This window comes from Rhinichthys klamathensis, unplaced genomic scaffold (genome assembly GCF_029890125.1).
Source record: "Rhinichthys klamathensis goyatoka isolate OS25496 unplaced genomic scaffold, OSU_Roscu_1.1 h1tg000157l_1, whole genome shotgun sequence".
In the NCBI taxonomy this organism is placed as follows: Eukaryota; Metazoa; Chordata; class Actinopteri; order Cypriniformes; family Leuciscidae; genus Rhinichthys; species Rhinichthys klamathensis.
Genome location: NW_026606692.1, coordinates 3,428,982 through 3,449,235, shown reverse-complemented (window position 1 = coordinate 3,449,235; position 20,254 = coordinate 3,428,982). Strand labels below are relative to the sequence as shown.

The following is a 20,254-nucleotide window of genomic DNA, read 5'->3' as shown; positions in this document are numbered from 1 at the left end:
GGATGATATGAGAATATAGATGACATTGTGGCTTGACTTGGACTCTCCACCAATGTTGCATTATTGCTCTTAATAATACAAACTTTCACCCAAAAGCTGCTGGCTTATGGCATTGCAAATGCTATTTCTACAAAGGAATAACCACTTTAAAGTGGCTGACGCTTTAGAAATGGAGCTCATAATTTGCAGTAGCTAGTGTGAAGAGCAGATGAATATGAGATGGCGTTTTACATTATTGTTTATTTTCTGCAATCACTTGAAAAATCTGTAATTACAATTTGATAATTATGTTCATATTTATTTGGGGAGTAATTCATGTAAACTGTTTTGATTTGTGAGCTTATATCTTGTGCATACAATGGCAATATTTCAAGGTCAGGGGTTAAAAAACCCATTTGGACTAATGCCTGAAACTGCACACATGCAGCGGTATCTGAAACGCCCCCTCCCAGAGCAGCACCGACTGCAACAAGCTCAACACAATACGCTGAATTATGGACAACAAAGACACAAAATCTCTTGTTTGAGGACCATGCCTTTAGGGGCCCTTCGCAGTTTCTGTCCTGGCCAAAAAATGACACGTTGACCCACATAGAATGATATCAGACAGTCCATATGTTAACAGTGTCTTAGCAATGGCTCGTTTTCTTTTATGATCAAAAGCACTATATTCACTTGCCTCTCATTTGTACCTCCCAATCACACCTCTTATTTACAACTTGTCAAACACTGCCCTCAAATCTGGAACCTTTACTAGGAGTTCTTCCAGGGAGTTTACCCGATGTTTACCCTAGACTTTTCTTGAAAAGTCCTGTTTAAAAAGAAAAAGGTTCAGGAGGATTACATTGATGCATTTTGCAGTGTATTGCAAGTTTTAGGGGTTTAGCTGATGTTTTTAGAGGGAGGATAGTGGGAGAGAGCATTTTTACTCTTTTGAGTGATGTTTTTTCATGCATAACTTGCTGCCATGATGCTAGGGTGTTTGCTATATGTTTTTGCTTGGATATTTTTGGTAGTTACTTAAGAAAAAGAGCCAACCTCCAAGTCATGATGTTCTGGTACTTCTATGGGATGTTTTTGCCAATTTGATCACACTCCAGGCAAACATCCCAAGTCTTATGTCTTAGAAAAGTAATGGCATGCTTCTCCAAGTTGCACAGTTTGAGGTATCGCCTGTGTATGTAGCGCAAACAGTGCAGTTTTAACCAAAGTAAAATGTTTAGGATTAAGGGTTTATTTAAATCGATTCTTAGCATTAGTGATAGTGATATTCACCCTAGCAGCTTTCCTTTACCTCTAAGACAGCTTTTTTATGTCCACTGTTTAGCTTGACACACCTGATTAAAGGATGAAAAGACACATATAAATACTTCATGTGAACAAACAAAGCACTTAGTTCTCCCCAGCGTTCCTGCAAATAGACTGAAAGACGCACACACGTATCTACTCACACGTACACACGTCGTCTTTTCATCTGCGACACCCAAAGTGGTTGTGTATGCCGTTTCATCCTATTTTTCTGGTGTTCATGAATAGAAGAGGTACTAATCTATGCAGAAGCTAGCAGTCTCAGCTCGGAAAAGAAGGTCAAAAATTTGCATTTGAGGCCAGGAAACCACGACCGGATCAATCCCTGCAGAGGCAGTGGGTGCTGAGTATTCCCTGGATTGCTTGAATTGAGGAGGAATTAAAAATATAGCATAAATAATTGAAAGGGCCCCTCCTAGTTAGTGTCATTTTGAGCTTTTAGTGGAGCGTGCTTGTGGGTGTAAGAGGGAAGACAGATAACGTGACACATTGATGTTTGTAAATTAGGACACCGCAGAAGTTCTGGTGAACAGTAACTGTAAAATTCACGATGCATGATCAGATGTGCACCGGGAATTGGTGACTGGAGTGTATTATAAAATCTGTACAATCTGATTGGACGACGCACTGCCTTCAGAGTCTTTGTAAAATAGCTGATGCATATACACATGTGACCGCACATCATTGGAATTCCATGATAATTTAGCAATTGTTGTTCTTTGTTTCTTAGAAACAGCCTAAAGTTGGTCTAAAAAAACTGTATTGGTTGCTTATTATGATTACTTTTATTACATGTTATTATTTATTAAATATTGATGTATTTTAGACTATTTATTTCTGGGCTAATTGTTGGTCTTGTGGTTTACAGTGCTGTTTATAAAGTTCTGTAGCTCTTCTAAAGAACATAGAAAAAGTGAAGTCAGGAAGTTTCAGCAATGAAAATGAAAAAGGGAATGTTCTTTAAAGGGATTCTCTCAAAAATGACAATTCTGTTATCATTTACTCACCCTCATGTTTTTACAATATGAAAAAATTAGACCATAAAGGTACAATGAAAGAGGCCAATAATACTTTAGTCTGTTATATTTCATGTCATGTGAAGCCGTTTGAAAGCTGTGTGTGAAGAATAGAATGAAATTTCATTCGCATGGACTCTTTTGGTAGCAATGAAACTTGTGAAAAAGAGAACGAGAAAGAGTGCGAGTGAGCAAGAGAAAGAGAGAGCTTTGGTAAGGATGAATGGATCGGTGCTGATTTCCTCACCGCGGGTGACAGCACTTTTTAATTAAGGTGCGAATGGAAGGATGGAGAGAGAAACGGAGAGAGAAAGAGCGGGAGAGCAAGATGGAGATATATCATGCCCTCTCTACATGGATGCAACTTATCGCAGCGGTGACAGCTCAGCACAGCGATGATTCCATTAATAGAAATTAATACCAGCAGAGATGAACAAAAAAACATCTGGGCACACACACACACACACACACACACACACACACACACACACACACACACACACACACACACACACACACACACACACACACACACACACACACACACACACACAGCGATTGGCATATAGGGAGCTGTTCATTTAGGTCCTTTGGTTTTTCTGCATTTTGACTCTTTTAGTCTTTTAAATGCATCAACTAGAACCTCGTTTTATTTAAGGGTTAGACTAAAAAAATGAAAAATTGATCAATTATTATAATCTTTGTCGTTCAAAATATGTTGGTCTTTCAGACTGAAAATGAGTCATTATTTACAATTAATCCTTCCCTCTAGTGATCCATAACTACTGCCACTGGATCACCGAGTCAGTGAATTGAACCTGAGAACTGAATCAGTCCGATCTGTGAGAAAAATATTCAGACTGGTGTTGTAAACTGGATTAATTGGAAAGATATGACTCAAAAGAAGGTTTTGTTCACAAATCGGACATGGCTACACCTCTCAGAGATTGATTAAGTTTGAACTTTGTGAGAGAAGTGGCGATGTGCATTATGAACAAATCATTCAGTCAGATGTCAGATCTTTTGAATGAATCGGTTACTTCAGGTCTGAAATGTTTACAAAGACTCACTAAGCCAGGGATCCTGTCACAGTTTACTGTTAATGACTTTTTTTCAGTGTGTTCCTCACAAAAAAAGATGGTGTACAAATCATATCATGTTTATGGATTTTATTTTGGGATGAACAAACCATTTAAAATGACACAAAGCCTTATTTTTATTATTTGTTCATTCCAAAAAAACAGGTCTGAAATCTCTTCTCGAGGCTGTCTGTAGCCCCTCTCCCCTTCTGTCTCCCTACATGAAAGGACAGATCTGTCTAAAAAAGTGCAGAGCACGCAAAATCCCCCCTCATGGATTAATCCTCAAGACCCTCTTCCCTGAAAACACACAATGGAGCGGTAGACACAGCCAGAGAATACATGCAGACTGAATGAAAATGCTAGAAAGATTGCTATCTTTCTGTCCTTTTGTGTTCCTGTAATATATTGGGTAATAATACCGAGATGAGGTGAGGAATTCATAGGAGGAGGGCTGGAAGGGAACTGTCAAGTTATCTTTATAAAAAAAAAAAAAGGAAAAAAGAAAATGAAGCCTATTGTTAGAACCATTTTTCTCCCATTGTGACATTATTTTCATGATCACTATAACAACAAACCCCCAATACTCATTAATCTAATAATTTGATTTAAATGGTAAAGTATTTATCATCATATTAACATTTCCTTTACATTTCTTTTATAAACTGGCTTTGCTGATTTCAATGATTTCAACCATTACTGTAATGGTTTTCAAAATCAGCTTAATTTTTTGTATGCTATAGATAGATAGATAGATAGATAGATAGATAGATAGATAGATAGAGTCTAATTGTATACAATTGTGATTTTTTTTCATGAGTATCTATGTGTGCGCTTGGCTTTTCCTCTTCAGATGATATAGTTGAAAGGGTTAGAAGGATTCGGTTGTTGCCTTAAATGCCACCTCATTTTTAAGTGCACCTTTTAAAGAGACATAATAGCAGTGGAAATGTCAACACTTGAAAGAAGCCCCAACCATCCTTATAGCTTTTATTCAGACTCTTATGACTGGCACATCAGCACGTATGGGAGTCTTGGCTTCAGGCGATAGTCAACTCCTTGTCTCAAGATTTTCCACCACACCAATGCATAGCGCTGAAGATCTTTAACGTGGTTCTAGGATGCCCTGCAGCTCGCTTTTGAAGGGCAATTTCACAAGTTTTCTGAAAATTCGTGGATATTGAGGGTTCTGGAGTTGTGCATTTGGGGGTTATGAGTCTCTTTGTGTCTAATTTTTACTGAGTCTCATTTGAATTTTGATTCTTTCTGGCTTCATCTCTATTCCTTTGTTGCTTTAATATCAGAGACTCGAGCAATGTTAGAAATTCTAGATTCTGTATAGATTTGGTATAGATTCTGTTATGCACTAGCTTTTACCAGTTGTGGGGTAAGGATGTAGTCATGAAGTTTGTTCAGTCAGAGAGAAGGAGGAGTTTTCCTAACGCTTGCTAGACAGCCGTGTTTATCTATATTTGCAGAAGCCAACATCAGACCCAGAACTGTCAATCAAACCACCCTCTTCCTCTCTGAACCTGCACTATTCCCACTTTCCCTTTCCGATGAGTGCTGCGATGTATCCTTCTAAACATAAGTGTGTTAGTGAGTTCCACTCACCTTTTGTGGAGGTGTACATATCGTTTTTTTATCAGACAGAAAATATAATCTTCAGGCTTGTGGTTGACGGTAATAATCATGTGCAACCAAGTTCTCAATGTCTTTATGATGTCTCTAGTCATTCACTTTATGCAGTACCTTTTTAACTCTGTAATGAATATGCTTCTATTATATGAAAAATAAAATATGCTCAGTTCAAGCTCAGCTTACATATACATATATAGTGCGTGCGGTGCGTGTGTATACCATCTGTTTTTAAAATGTTGATATTATCAAACTGATTCCTGTAATTTGGAATGATTTAGGCATGTTTTTAAGCTGCTGTATTCTCTACAATAATGATGTCACTTCCTGGAGGATGATGTCATTCAGGAACTGGCTTTTGTAGGTTAAAGAGTTTTTACTGAAGACTAACAGGATATAAAGTGAAGTGCACGAGGAGACACATTAATAACCTATGAATTGATCACCAATTTTAAACAATATTTCAAAGAAAAGTTTAGTTAACAAATAGCTATGAATATTGCTAACAATGTTTAATTAGTATGTTCCTAGTTTTTAATTTTAGAGGAGAATATCACACAGAGACATGACAAGTAAGGCATCATCAGTTCAATCTTAAAGTGTGAACTAATTTAAAATGAATATAATTGGGATGTAAAAGCAAACAAATTTATTTGATTTGCATTTTTACAAATTGTCAAATATTCAATGAAGGTTACGTGAAAATGTGCTGCTTAGTAGGAATGACCTGTCTACTTCCTCAGTTGTCCTTTGGCTGGTATGTGCTTAAAAACCCCTCACCGCACGGTTGTCATGGTGAAAGACCAGAAAGTATTTCTGTCTCCTAATCTTAGCTCCATTTAGAATAATAATGACCAGAATGATATCTGCTATGTGTGAGGGCGGCATAAAAAAGGACTGTTGCGCATGTTAGAATGAACGCTAGCATGTGGAAGGAGTGTTCGGTGAAGAGAGCAGGGAAAGGACATTGGGTGGGGTGATAGAAGAAGGCTTTGTTATGCTGGATCCTATTGCAGCTTTGGGGATGACCCCTGAACCTCCAGAGAAGAGCCCTGCATGTCACTTCCTGTCTTAGAGTTGGCTAGACTATAATATTTTGTAGAGAGCATCATAAATGTCTTGAATGCTTCTATTAGCATTGTGTAGAAAGGTTGACAGAAAATAAGGTAATTGGAATAAGGTAAATGTTATGAATTGTCAAATTAAAACTTTATTTATTGTAGGTATACAGTATCCGCACAGCAATACCATTAGGGAGATATTATTTTAGCTTTAAGTCAGCATTCCCGAACAGTTTTACTTCTATAATGTGATGTAGCCTGTTTCCAAGAGACCTTGGTGACATCATCCAACATGCATTAGTTAGTTGCATAGGAACTTATATTAATGAAGGAAATATGTTTAAGTTTAACGTCATATAGCAGTGTGTTTGTCTCTTGTGTGTTTTGACAACTTAAGTATTCCTCTTAGCCATGCAGTGCTCACAGAGGGATTTGGTAGCACTTGTGATTTATGTATTTAATTTGCCTTGCGTTCACGCCGCTCTGCTTGGCCAAACAAGCGTTAAGTATATGTGGCTAATAACTAACTTATCTGAAACACTACCTCACCTCACTTTCTTTCTGTTTGTCTCTTTCCCATTTGTCTTAGTTGAGACATGTGGAGGCCACCTGGATGCCAGCGATGCCGGTTACATCACTTCTCCAGGATACCCTCTGGAATACCCGCCCCATCAGAGCTGCCAGTGGGTGATCAGCGCACCCGAATCCTCACAGCGCATCGTGCTCAACTTCAACCCCCACTTTGAGCTGGAACGACTGGATTGCAGGTGAGAACAATGTGTGGGATAAAGGAAATTAGATTGAAAAAAGGGGAAATTAAGAAGTAGTCCTACAGAATGACGAACGATAAGGATGTGTGTGCAATTAATTTACCTCCGATGGAGCATTTGCAAACCCTGTCCTGTGTGCTGAATTGTTGATGAGGTGAAAGTGGAAGATAAGGGAAAAGAGGGTGTGAAAGACGTAGATGTGGAATATACTTAATTTATTGGATGAGAGAGAAAGATGTGAGTCAGGGGGAAGGGAGAATGTGGAAAACAGAGATATGTGGTATGAAGACTTTAAGAGAAAAGGGCGACTTGAAGAGCAGAAGTGCAAGGTGGAACTTAGTGAAAAGAGGAATGCCGCTAAGAGAGATATAATAGGGTTCAGAGTGAGCCTAAAGGGCTTATGCAGGGATGCAGTGCAGCTGTCACTGGGAAAGGGGGTCGTCTAGAAGGCTTTTTGTGGAACTGTTTCCCCTCAGCTGTAAAATTAATTATGTTCATCCACAGGCTCTCACTTCTCAGAGTCTGACTCACATTATGACCAGTAAATCAGTTCTACCAATGTCAAACCGTTTCTTTTACCCTTAGGTATCCTAAAACAGGGGTCAATCCTGGTTCTGGAGGGCCATTATCCTGCAGTGTTTAGGTCCAGTTCTAATTAAGCACATCCAAACCAGTTAATCAAGGTGTTCAGGGTTGCTAGAAACATTTAGGAGAATGTGTTGGGGCAGGTTGGAGCTAAACTCAACAGGACAGTGGCCCTACAAGAGCAGGATTAGACACCCTTATCCTACAAGCTATTTGTTTAATACATTTCTTAAGTTTTACTGTTGTACAGATGCCAAGATATATTCTGTTCATCAACAAATTAAAAATTTTAATGGGGTGTAGAACTGTAAATGGCCTATCACACTTGCAATAAGAATAGTGAGAGCTAGCAACGAAACAAAGTTGAGTAGATCGCAATGTGGCAATCTATTCCCCAAAGTCATGACAAATCTGGACAAGGTGTACATCGTTAAAGGGATAGTTCACCTGAAAATGAAAATCCTGTTATCATTTACTCACCCTCATGCTGTTCCCAACCTGTTTGACTTTCTTTCTTCTGGGAAATTTAAAGGGATATTCTTACCCTCAGTTTTGAATCAACATGAGACTGAGAAAACAGGGTGAACTATTCCATTTCATTTTTGGGTGAACTATTCCATTAAGTCTCTCTAAAAGACTAGTGACAAATGGTCTTGCACTTTGGATACATTAGTCTAAATTACTCTCTGTGAATTTATTGTCTGAAATTACAATTTGTCTTCTTCAGGGCTGCATTGTCCCTGCTGGTGTGAAATGAATGTTGTTTTTAAGCACTTTCCTTTATGAGTGGTTTAAACCCACTGTGGCTTCCCCATGGGCCGCCAATTTGTATAGCAGCAGTGGGGGAGGGCGTATCTCAGTTACATCTGTAGGATTCCCCTAAAAAACAACCAGCTGTGAAGATACAGGCACCATTTTAAATTGGGCGATGTGCCAAGTCCTCATTTATGTGTATGTAAGCAAGCAAGATATTCACTGCTTTATGCTTTGTGGTACATTTGGAGATGTATCCAAACAGTCAAGGAAGAGACATTGGGAGAAGGGGGAATAGATAGAGAGAAAAGGACAGACACCAAAAATACACACCTCAGTGGTTGATATATTCTGCTGATACAGCTCAGGCTAATGCCCTCTTCACTCCCCAAATAAACATTTTGCTTTTGGTGTGTACAAATGTCCAATCTCTTTTCCTGCTTGGGTGGCTTCATCAGGTTGGACAGCTCCACCCTGTATTTGTTGTTCAGATTAGGCTTCCTAAATGAGAAAGAGTATACAGAGGTTTCAGAGAGGGACAGGAACAGGTAAAAGTGCCAAGAAATGTAAAGGTGGTTGGTTGCCCAAAATTCTGTGAATGCGTTAGTATTGATATTCTCTTGCATGGTCTACAGTAAAACAGGAGTGTTCAGTCCTGCTCTTGGATTGCCACTTTCCTGCAAAGTTTAGCTCCAACACACCTGCCAGGAGGTTTCTAATGATATTGAAGGCCTTGATTAGTTGGTTCAGATGGTTTAATTGGGGTTGGAGCCACACTCTGCTGGAAGATGGTCATACAATAGCAGGATTGGACACCCCTGCAGTTGTTACCTCATTTAGCCATTTCAGAGTTACTGATTGGAGGCAACATGAGTAACAGAGACTGTTGATTATATGACAACCAACAGTACAGCTGTATACCAACCTTCAGTGCGGATGCTTCCGATCTTAGTAGTCTGGTGTAAAGATAATGTGCAAATGTCCTTAGGCATATCTTGGTTACTTGCAAGTGTCTGAAACAAAACTATTTATTTATATATCTTTTTATATATGCCAATAACATCCCAAATCAAGCAAGTAGTTCCTTGGAAGTCTCATTTCCTGACAAACTGATATAAACCTGCCCACCCTGGATATTGAGTAAAACCAGCCCATCAGATTAAAGTTTGATGTTTTGGGAAAGCTCTTGCCTTTTTGTGTGCACAGTGTGCACCATACACTATCAGAAACAATGTTTAAAAATTGTATTAGGTCTACTACTGCTTGTCACTGGGGTAGTACCCTTAAAAGGGCAAAATTGTACTTCATCTACCCCTAAAAGGTGCATATTGTCTTAGAATAGTGTAATATGTATTTTTGAGGTACTACTATGAACCTGTATGGGGTAAATAAATGTCCTTTTGAGGGTATTGCCCTAGTGACAAACTGTTGTACCCCCAATGGTAAAATGTTTGCACATTTGTTCTGAGAGTGTAAAGTCTGTCTAAGGTTGATACTAGATATTAGCAGGGAATGTTTTTATTTGCTGTCAGTTCAGTAGTGGGCTGAAATTGAGCTTTTGTAGTTGTGGTTTGAGAGATTACGGTAGCACAAAATACACACTGTCCATGCACCACTCTCATTCTTAACCCTCATTACTCTGGTCCACTGAAAGAGTGTGAGAAAAGTGGCAAGAAATCAGTGATGGAAAATCTGAAGAGGTGTCAGATGCTTTACGATACTGTGCTTCGTAAACAGGTCTCTTTCTAATGGTCCACTTCTAGCGCCCATCTCCTCCATCTGTTTTTTGCTATATAAACAATGAGTCATCGTCAGCACATTTAAGCGATGTATGATTGAAAGGCCTGGCTCCGTCTTTTAGATGGCAAACACTCACACACACACATTTAAATTCACCTTGTGCTTATGAGTGCTGGCTCGGAGTCTCCGTTGCTCGGAGGAGCTGCCTCAGTTTAGCTTAGCTTGCACAATTTACTCTAGACAAGGTCAAAGCAGCTTCTTGTGCCCTAAACCATACTAACTAATGTGCTTCTAAAAAGCATCTTGTGGCTCACATGATGTAGTTAGGATAGGTGTGGTATTGACGACATATTTCAAGGGGTACTTCAACAGGCAATTTTTATTCCAGTAGCAAACCCAGATGGCTTTTACCTGGAGGGCTATGAGCAGATTGATCTGAGATAGATGCAATAAAAATGGCAAATGAAATATCTGGCCAAATCTTTAATGTGATACTCTTCTCCTTTGAAATGAAAGAAAAAGTGTGGTCAGGTCAGAGGAGATCTTTCCCTTTTTTACTATCTATCTATCTATCTATCTATCTATCTATCTATCTATCTATCTATCTATCTATCTATCTATCTATCTATCTATCTATCTATCTATCTATCTATCTATCTATCTATCTATCTATCTATCTATCTATCTATCTATCTATCTATCTATCTATCTATCTATCTATCTATCTATCTATCTATGTCTGTCTGTCTGTCTGTCTGTCTGTCTGTCTGTCTGTCTGTCTGTCCTTCTGTCAGTGCAGTCCACCCATTTGTCTCATTATCATTCTCCAAATAGATCTCCAATATATTTTCTCACCCTAACACATTACTCTATATGCAAACTGCAGGTTCCTTCTGAATGCTAAATACTGAGTTCATGTAATGAATACAGAGGGAAAAGTAAATTGTTGTAGAAAGATTTAAATGCTGTACTGCAATGGAAGGGCTTAAATCGAAACCAGATCGGATTCAGAATCACCTCTCAGACATACAATATTGACAGAGAGACAGTTGTTGGGCTGAGGAGGGAATCTAGAAGAATTACTGTAAGAGTGAGACAGATGTGAGCGATGAAGTCTGCATCACTCAAGGGAGTCTACGCTTCACTCTAGTGATGAAAGTTCTCGCGTTTACTATGCAGTGATATTTGCAGATGTTGAGGTGCTAAGCTATTGAGCAGCATCAGCGTTTCTAAATTGCGAGCATGATATCACCCTATTTCCACTTTTCCTTGGGGACAAAGGATCAATGCGTGTCCTTTGCCCTTAATGAAGAATCAATGGACCCAGCACGTTCAGAAGAGTGAGGTCATGGTCAAGAAGGTCAAAAACCAGCGAACCAAAGGCCACACAGGTCATATACACAAAACGAGCATCATATAAATGAAAACACCACAGTTACAATGAACAGTATAATAATGGCTATTCTTAAATCAATCATTAATCAACAAAAATTATGAATTGTTTCATAATCTGATATACCTAATGTCAGACCTAATGTAGGCTACATAAACCTGTGATTGCATATCAGTTCATTTCATACCACAGCTTACTTGGATATGCAACTATGTGTTTGTCAGCATAACTGGCAATTGGCATAAATTATTCCTTTGTCCAATAACTGGCCACAGTTAATACATTTTCTGGATAGCAATTGTCTTTAAATATCTATACATCACAGTTAGTAAAGGCTTGTCTTAGTAGAGCTTGATGGTGATTTAATATGCTTGATTCAAATAGGTCAATAATGTTTTTTTAGGACACAGCAATTTCAGTGATGTTTTTAGGGCATTGGAAATATATCAGCAACCCCGGAGTGTATCAAGATATTGATAGCTCAAAAAATGCAATCAATCTGGAGCAGTATAAAGTGACACATTTGGGAATTCAAAGATAAAAAAAAAGTATATTTTTGCCCAGAGAAGCCAATTTTCCCCCAAAAAAGTTTTAATATCGTTGATGGAAAAAAGGACCTAATGCATTCTGATAAGGCCTAAGGCTTTCATTGGCAACATAATGGGAATTGGGAGACGGCACGTTTTTTAAGGGGAACATACTGAAACCCGGAATGCCAGAAAATTCTCTTTTCTAAAGGTGTGAGTTTTGAGGGAAAAAAACACACACACAAATGTTGCTTTATAGCCAGTTTTAGTGTTGTTTATGAAAGCCTCAGGCTCCTGAGGTCTACCCCAGTCATCTGTAAATGTCAGCGCTGTATCGGACAGCCATGCTATTTGTTTCCCGACCGGATTGAAGATGGCATCCCTCCCTCCCCCTTGGGAACCCTCTCCGGCATCTATTTAATATTTCACAGGCACTTATAACTTATTAGGCAGCCCCCCCGGGGGCCAAGCGTGCAGCTTTCCATGCAGACTCTCAGCATTATTTAATTTCAATTTTAGTGTCTTGGCCAGTTGACGAGCCGTCCTGGAGCACGTCCTGCGGCTGCTGTCCTAAAAGCATGGCAGAATTCAAATGAGTGGCCATTGTGTTTTTTGATATTGAAAAGCCAATGTGATTGTGTGTCAGACTGAATTATATTCTGAAAGCCGCTGAGTTCGAGAAAGAGAGAGCTACTGGGCGTCTTCTTAATAAAGATACGCCATGCAGCCTATCATAATATCTATCTATCTATCTATCTATCTATCTATCTATCTATCTATCTATCTATCTATCTATCTATCTATCTATCTATCTATCTATCTATCTATCTATCTATCTATCTATCTATCTATCTATCTATCTATCTATCTATCTATCTATACGCCATGCAGCCTATCATAATATCTATCTATCTATCTATCTATCTATCTATCTATCTATCTATCTATCTATCTATCTATCTATCTATCTATCTATCTATCTATCTATCTATCTATCTATCTATCTATCTATCTGTCTGTCTGTCTGTCTGTCTGTCTGTCTGTCTGTCTGTCTGTCTGTCTGTCTGTCTGTCTGTCTGTCTGTCTGTCTGTCTGTCTGTCTGTCTGTCTGTCTGTCTGTCTGTCTGTCTGTCTGTCTGTCTATCTATCTATCTATCTATCTATCTATCTATCTATCTATCTATCTATCTATCTATCTATCTATCTATCTATCTATCTATCTATCTATCTATCTATCTATCTATCTATCTATCTATCTATCTATCTATCTATCTATCTATCTATCTATCTATCTATCTATCTATCTATCTATCTATCTATCTATCTATCTATCTATCTATCTATCTATCTATCTATCTATCTTCCGTCCGTCCGTCCGTCCGTCCGTCCGTCCGTCCGTCCGTTCATCCATCTATCCATCTATAGCAGTGTCCATTATACATAATATTACTCACATATTTTTTTGAGCAATGGGCGCCTGAGCCAAATATACGATTTGCCAGTGACTTTTTCCAAGCCGGAGGGTCTTATGATTTAAGGAACACATGCTGAAGTGTTGTTTATTGTGTAGGTAGTCGGTTTCAGGCGGTTCAGAGATTAATGGGGTCCAGGCTTATGTTACGCCCAGTGTCACCAGGGCACATCTCTCTTTTTTTATTTGATCACTGGCAGGATACAAACACGCTGTAGTACTGTATATGCACAAGACAAACAAGGATAGTAGCATCCGTACCCCTGTGTATCTGTCTGTCTGTGGATTTCTCCAGACAAACTGCTCTTTAGGGCAGCTAGAGACATCTCGGGGGACTGTGCAGGCCTGGAAAAAATGCTTGAAAAACACCGTAGGTGTGAAAAGCAATTAGCAGTGAAGAGGCTGGAGGGGAGAGGAGACAGAAAGTGAGATTGGAGAGGAAGACATGTCTGAACATGAGACAGGGACACGGGGCCTTTGCCCTCCTCATGTCAAGCCTCTCTTCCCTGCGAACACTTACAGACATACCACTGTCTAGGGCAGGGGTCTCAAACTCAACTTAACTGGGGGCCGCTGGAGGTAGAGTCTGGGTCAGGCTGGGCCGCATCAAGTATTCCACAAAAAATAGTATTCAAGTATTCCAAAAAAGGAGCACAACTGATCCAATCTTTATTATTAACGTTTCTTCTGAACTGTTCCTCTGATTTTGAACATTCCTTTCTGTACACGATTGGTTCTTCATGAGCTGTCCTTCTGACAGTTGAAGTTCATTTTTACAAACTTTCTTTGTCTATAACACATATTTGTGATATTTATATTTGCTTATGTCCTTTTTATTTTCTTTATACAACACATTAATGATATTGAATGTTTTTTTTTTTTGGAAGGCACATTTCCTTTTATTATACTTAGAAAAACAATTATTGCTTTTGAAATACAAATATTTGCGGTCATGTCTGCCCGTCTTATTGAATTCTTTCTACACATGTATAGTGTCTGACTTTGCACAAATCAAAGCAAACCGTCTTATCAACCTGTTGGACACATATTACAAGCTCAAAATGATTATTCTCACATTGTTTTAGAGCAGGGTCTCTCTCCAACACGTCGCTCGCGAGCTACCAGTAGCTCGTGGCCTGATTGGTGGTAGCTCGCCAAGGGGCCGTTCACATATCGCGCTCACATATTTTCCGCGCTCAAGTTCGTTATTTCAAATGTAGGCGCGCGGCAAGCGCGCTCATAATTGAAGCGACGCGCTCATTTTTTCCAGGCGCAGGATGTTTGTACTTCGCGGTTGTCATTGACAACTATTGACAACAAACCCACCGTAAGCTGTCACGCAACTATCTATGGTAGCCCATAAGGGATAAAAATAATATATAATAAAATATAAAAATAATAATATAAAATAATATAAAATATATATAAAAAAAATTTTTGCACACGCAATGACGGGCCGCACTAACATTAAACTTTAATGTCAAGTAGGGGGCCACAAAATATCACCCCGCGGGCCGCAAATGGCCCGCGGGCCGCGAGTTTGAGACCACTGGTCTAGGGAGTTTTTATTGCCTCCTGTTGCACCTGAATAACCATTGAATCGTGCATAATTAGCATGCATAATCACAGCTCTATTGCACCGCGGTAAACAATTTGAGCTGCACGCCTATAAAACAACGTTATATTGCTGTGATAATGAGAAAAGGCTTCTTGCGTTCAGTCACAATTGCTGTAAAATTGATATACACTTGATTTGAGGCATTCTATTTTGCAAGGTAAATAAGTGATCCAGGCACTTTTGTTGATCAATGGGCATCCTGGTTTGTTTCCACTCTCAAGCGTGTCTCGAAATGCACCGGAGCCAAGTGGAGGCGTCTAGAGATGGTCAATATCCACATTTGACACACTCACTTGTCACTGCTAATCCAGGAACCAAGAGCCCCTACAAAATCAATTACAACCTAATTACCTTTGCACACAGTTTACAAGCCTTCATCCCAGCTTTTCTAGTGTTTGAGGTGAGATGGACACAGAAAGAGAGTGAGTGAGTGAGAGTTTGTGTGTGTATGTGTGTGTGTGTCTTTCCTCAGTATAGCTTAGAAAGCTTGTTCCCAAAAGTTGTCCGGGGAGAGGCTGGGTGATATATTAAATATTCAAAATATATATGAAACATTCTCATACACCGAGATGATTTTGATTAAGCCATTAAGTTTCCTAAAGTTGGCGTAATTAGTCTATTTTTACTGCTAATCTATGATTGAAACTTTTAAAACTTTCAAGGTCAAAAATTATTTGTAAATGTTAATTGTCTCATTTTCACTCACTCAGAAAATTGTTACTGTAAAGTTTTTTTCCCTTACAAATGCAAAAAAAAAAAAGTTTATTTGAGGTGTTAAGGTAAGATTAGGGTTAGTTGATCGTATTTTCTAATTAGATTTTATGATTTATATGTCCTTATCTATGTGTGTGATATTGAACAAAAGACTTGATAGTGATATTTTGTTCAGACAGTGTTTATAACATGTATATATTATAAAACTCTTGTGCATCTCTTATGCATTCAGATGCTGTACATAGATATGTACGCGTTCTTGTGAATGTGTATGTTGTTTAGACGTCTTAGGTCTAAATATACTTCGCTGTACCTGAAGTCTCCAAGTGTGCGGTCGGCCAGGGGGGTCCAGAGAAATGAAGAGTCAGAGACACCTGCCTCTCTATGTCATTCTGAGGGGCCCGGGGCCGTGTCAGGTTTACACACACACACACACACACACACACACATACACAGAGTGACGTGGAGCCAGCAGTTATGTGGCTTAACCATGGATAACTCGGTGCCGATCGACAAGGAACGATTAAAAACAGCAAAACATCATGTCTTCATTCTTTTGTGGTTTTGTAGGAAAAAAGCTCAGACACTTTCATTCACATCATTGTGTTTTTGAGTTTCTGAACAATGTTTTTTTTTTTTTTGGGCTACTTTAAAGCACAAGTGCGATGATGTAAAGAACTAGAGAATTGAAAGTAACATTTCAAATTCTCATTAATTTACTGAATTGAATTCTCTTTTTTTGAAGCTGCATGTTGTGATCCCGTGATTTATATCGGTTTGACTGAATCATTTATTTGAATTGTTTCAAAAGAATCATTTGATTGGGATTCAATTGGCACCAGGCTGTAAAATATCATCTTTATTGATATAAAGTTTTATTTTTTAAGTGTTAAGCACTAAGTTAAATCTAAACTTGCAGGATTTTGAAGGAACTCGTCTGCCTCCTACAAAGACTGGGGTCGTTTTAAAGCTGCATAAATTCATTTTCTCAGTACAGAGGAAGTCTGGTCAGCATGTTGAGCTCTGAAGCAGTTAGGTTGGGAATGATGGCGTGTGTTCACAAGGATCTTGTTCTTGTTTAGGGGTTAAATGGGGCAAGCATTCCTGAGGTGTGAGAAGAAGTCTGACTCATGCCTCTCTATGGCCAGATTTATTATAAGGAAGCTCTCATGCAGACAGCCGGCTGGATTTTTGGGAGTCTTTTGCCTCATTTAGACATTGTGTGTGAAGTGTTTTGGCAGAAGAGGGCAACGGACATTAAGGGATTATTTTGGCTGGACAGGTGGTCATTGTCTCAGCTCCTTCAGTCAGTCTCTGAAGTGACATGAAAAAATGTGTGTTTGTTGTGATAAGGCAGCAGTGCACTGAGGGTCAAAGGTCACCCCAGCTCAAATTAAAACAACTCCTAGCAATTCCTTCACAGTTACTCATCCCAGCAGAAGATATTGCATTGCACTTCATTGGGTTTTTAATGCTTGTCTGTTCCAGAGGAACCTTTATTGCTCAAAGGTTGCTCTTTTATTGCGTATGAGGCTTAATAATGGAGATCTCAGTTATCAACTTTATCTGATGTTGATATTTTACAGTACTTTTGCATTAGGAGAAATAGGAGATTTTTCATTAGGAGAAATAAAAATAGACAACTGTTGACTTGACACACCATAAAAGTACAGAGCTAGCAGCTCAGATCATTTGGTCTTGGAAGAAATATTTGAGTTTATTTTGAGAATTTGAGATATTTAACGCAGACTTGGGTATTTTGCGATGTTAAGGATGCAATCTAAAATTCAGCATTTAAGCTTGCACTGTTTTCTGCTTTTAGGTATGACTTCATTGAGATCCGAGATGGGAGTTCTGAGTCCGCGGAGCTGCTGGGAAAGCACTGCAGTAACATCGCTCCTCCTGCCATCATTTCCTCCGGTCCCGTCATCCACATCAAGTTTGTGTCTGATTATGCGCACCAGGGTGCTGGATTCTCCCTGCGCTACGAGATCTACAAGACTGGTGAGCGAGCTCAATCCTGCTGCTCCTATGTGCTTAAGGAAATGGATCATTTGAGGAACACTTTTTCCAAGGAAAATTTTCTATTCCTGACATTGAACAGCTCAAGCATTCCCATTATTTCCTTTCACAGGTGCTTAGACTTTCTCATGCCATGTCTATGGGACACTAAATTATGGCTATATATTATTTATAAAAAAAAAAAAAAATCAATTTATAAACACCAATTTAAATTACATTTTGAATACAAATGGATTTCAGAGAAAACATTTTTTTTTTTTATTTTTTTTTTTTTTTACTATTTTTGAAGTTTGGCTTGAAGCTTCCAGCTCATTTGAGAACATTCTGTGGTGACATGCAGCTTACACACTTTCAGTCTCAGTTGTGTCTGCTGTAGATGTGTTGTGAGGGTCCTGCTGACAAGAATTCTGCAAATGTTTGGATTCTGCCTTTTGAAAAATAATGAATCCAGTTTATCCTTTCAACGAGGCAATATTTCTTAAGAAACATTTGGAACACTTCGCATAAGCCATTATTTTTTGGTCAGTGTCTCTCCAGATGTGAAGACAAGCAACACATTTCCTCTAGCTGTTTTCTTTTGTCGCTCAGTGATCTTGGTGTTTATGTGTGAAGCCTCTTGCTCTTTGATTGATGGTTGATTGGAGCAGGCTGGTTTTTGAGGGTCACGAGTGGCTCGGCTTGATTTTGGAGGTGCTCTTGTTACGCTGTAAATCTCGTTAGCGGAATGACCTCATGCGACCTTTAACTCGCGGTTCCAGAAGGTCGCGGCTCCTCCGTCCCGCTGCAATGCCGTCAGACACGCTGATTCTTAAATGTTCCCTCAAAGTTTCCGAAAAGCTCCCAGACCAATTAAACATCAAGGGAGAGAAGAAAATAAAATAAACTGAGTTTAGAGGAAAGGCGGGGAGGGGCGACACTTAACTCTTTTCATCCCTCCATGAGCATGCCAGGAATGCCCTCTTAATTGGACTCTGATCTCTTGTCCTTGGGGAATTCGAGTTTGGAGTTCCTGGCAATTTGTATGTGGACTTTGGAGCCATTTGGAGCCATCTGTAGGGATTTTACTGTAGAAGTATACTAACAAGGCATCATAAAATGTGAGGGCATTCGTTTATGTATTTTGCCGGATTGGGTCCAGGGAGTTCTCGGGGGTTAGGTATTTTTGTTACAGGCTAAAGTCAAAAGAGACCACCTTTAAATGACCACCTTTAAACACCTTTATATACTGCTAATATGCAACATTCTGCTAAAGGTTCTGGGTGGATGCTAGGTTTTTTTTCCAAAGGACCACCCTTTATTCTCTATTATATTGTGGACTGTAGATATGGCTCAGGTCCCTTCTTTAATGTAAGTCAATGGTATTACATTTAGCTAAGTATAAGCAAAAGTAATAGTGTTATTTGTCTTGGCAAACACACTTAACTAGCACTATAGCGTTCCATCAAAAATATTGCTCTAGCCTTTACACTCATGGGAGTGCAGCGATAAATGTTGTTTTGCAACAGCGATGATTAGCCCGGTAACATAAGCACCGTGGCTTCATCGTGGCTGATGGGAAAAACAGCAGAGTTATTCTATCTCTAAGCCTTCACCTCACCTCAGTAATTGCTGAAATCATCACCATTGCCCTCAGGTACTGTTACCACAGATACAGTTGCTAACTCTAGTAGTATGACTCACGTGATAAGCCCACAATCTCATTTTACACTAACCAGAGACAGCCCAAGAACATCTTTTAATAAAGGCATGATATGCTTTTTTCTTTTGGGATGCTAATATAGCATGTGTGGGTGTAGAGCGATGGAGCGAAGACGATAGATTTATGACTTGTAAATGTTTTATTTGATCACTTGCCGTTTTTGTGTTATGCTGACTTCATGTCATTTCAGAATAATCAATAATATACTGTGTGTGAAGAGTTCAGATGCAAAAGCCTCTAAGTGCCATTTGAAATTTTCTTCTAGAATGATAATTTTTATCAAGCTTGTATATGTAAGTTCAGTAATTTCACTTAAATGACAATTAATAGGTAATCTTCAGTGCCATTTAAGTGAAATTACTGAACTTAAATATACAAGTTTGATCAAAATTATCATTCTAGAAGAAAATTTCAAATGGCACTTAGAGGCTTTTGCATCTGAACTCTTCAAGGGCGTAGATTTGGTTTGAACATTGGGGGGTTGAAGTTTGGGTATGCCTCCTGATATTGTGATCATGGTATAAATAATGGGGGGGTTGTAATGCATAGATTTAAATATTGGGGGGGGGGGTTTGGGGGGGGGGGGGGGGTTATATCCCCCCCACAAATTACGCCTCTGGAACTCTTCATATATATATATATAAACATACACTGCTCGGCCCGGCCCAAAAGAAGTCGATGTTTGGATTGAAATAGGCAAATGCTTAAGAGTCTATGATTGGATCATTATTGAAGAGATTATTATGTTTCTGACATGTTATATGTTTGGCAACAGTTCTTCTAAGCCTAATTGATGGAGTGTGTAGCATTTTATTTCTTAAACAACCATGTAGGAATACACACCATGGCCATATTCCATA

At 39.0% G+C, this 20,254-nt stretch overlaps 1 protein-coding gene across 2 annotated transcripts in view; it reads left to right on the top strand.

Moving 5' to 3' along the window:
• nrp2a (neuropilin 2a) overlaps positions 1–20,254 on the top strand; it is a 69,671-nt gene that overhangs the window by 2,318 nt on the left and 47,099 nt on the right. For both annotated transcript variants that reach the window (XM_056258672.1, XM_056258673.1), the window contains exons 2-3: positions 6,692–6,869; positions 17,496–17,677. In XM_056258672.1, coding sequence (XP_056114647.1) covers positions 6,692–6,869; positions 17,496–17,677 — 360 coding nt within the window. The remainder of the gene's footprint in view (positions 1–6,691; positions 6,870–17,495; positions 17,678–20,254) is intronic.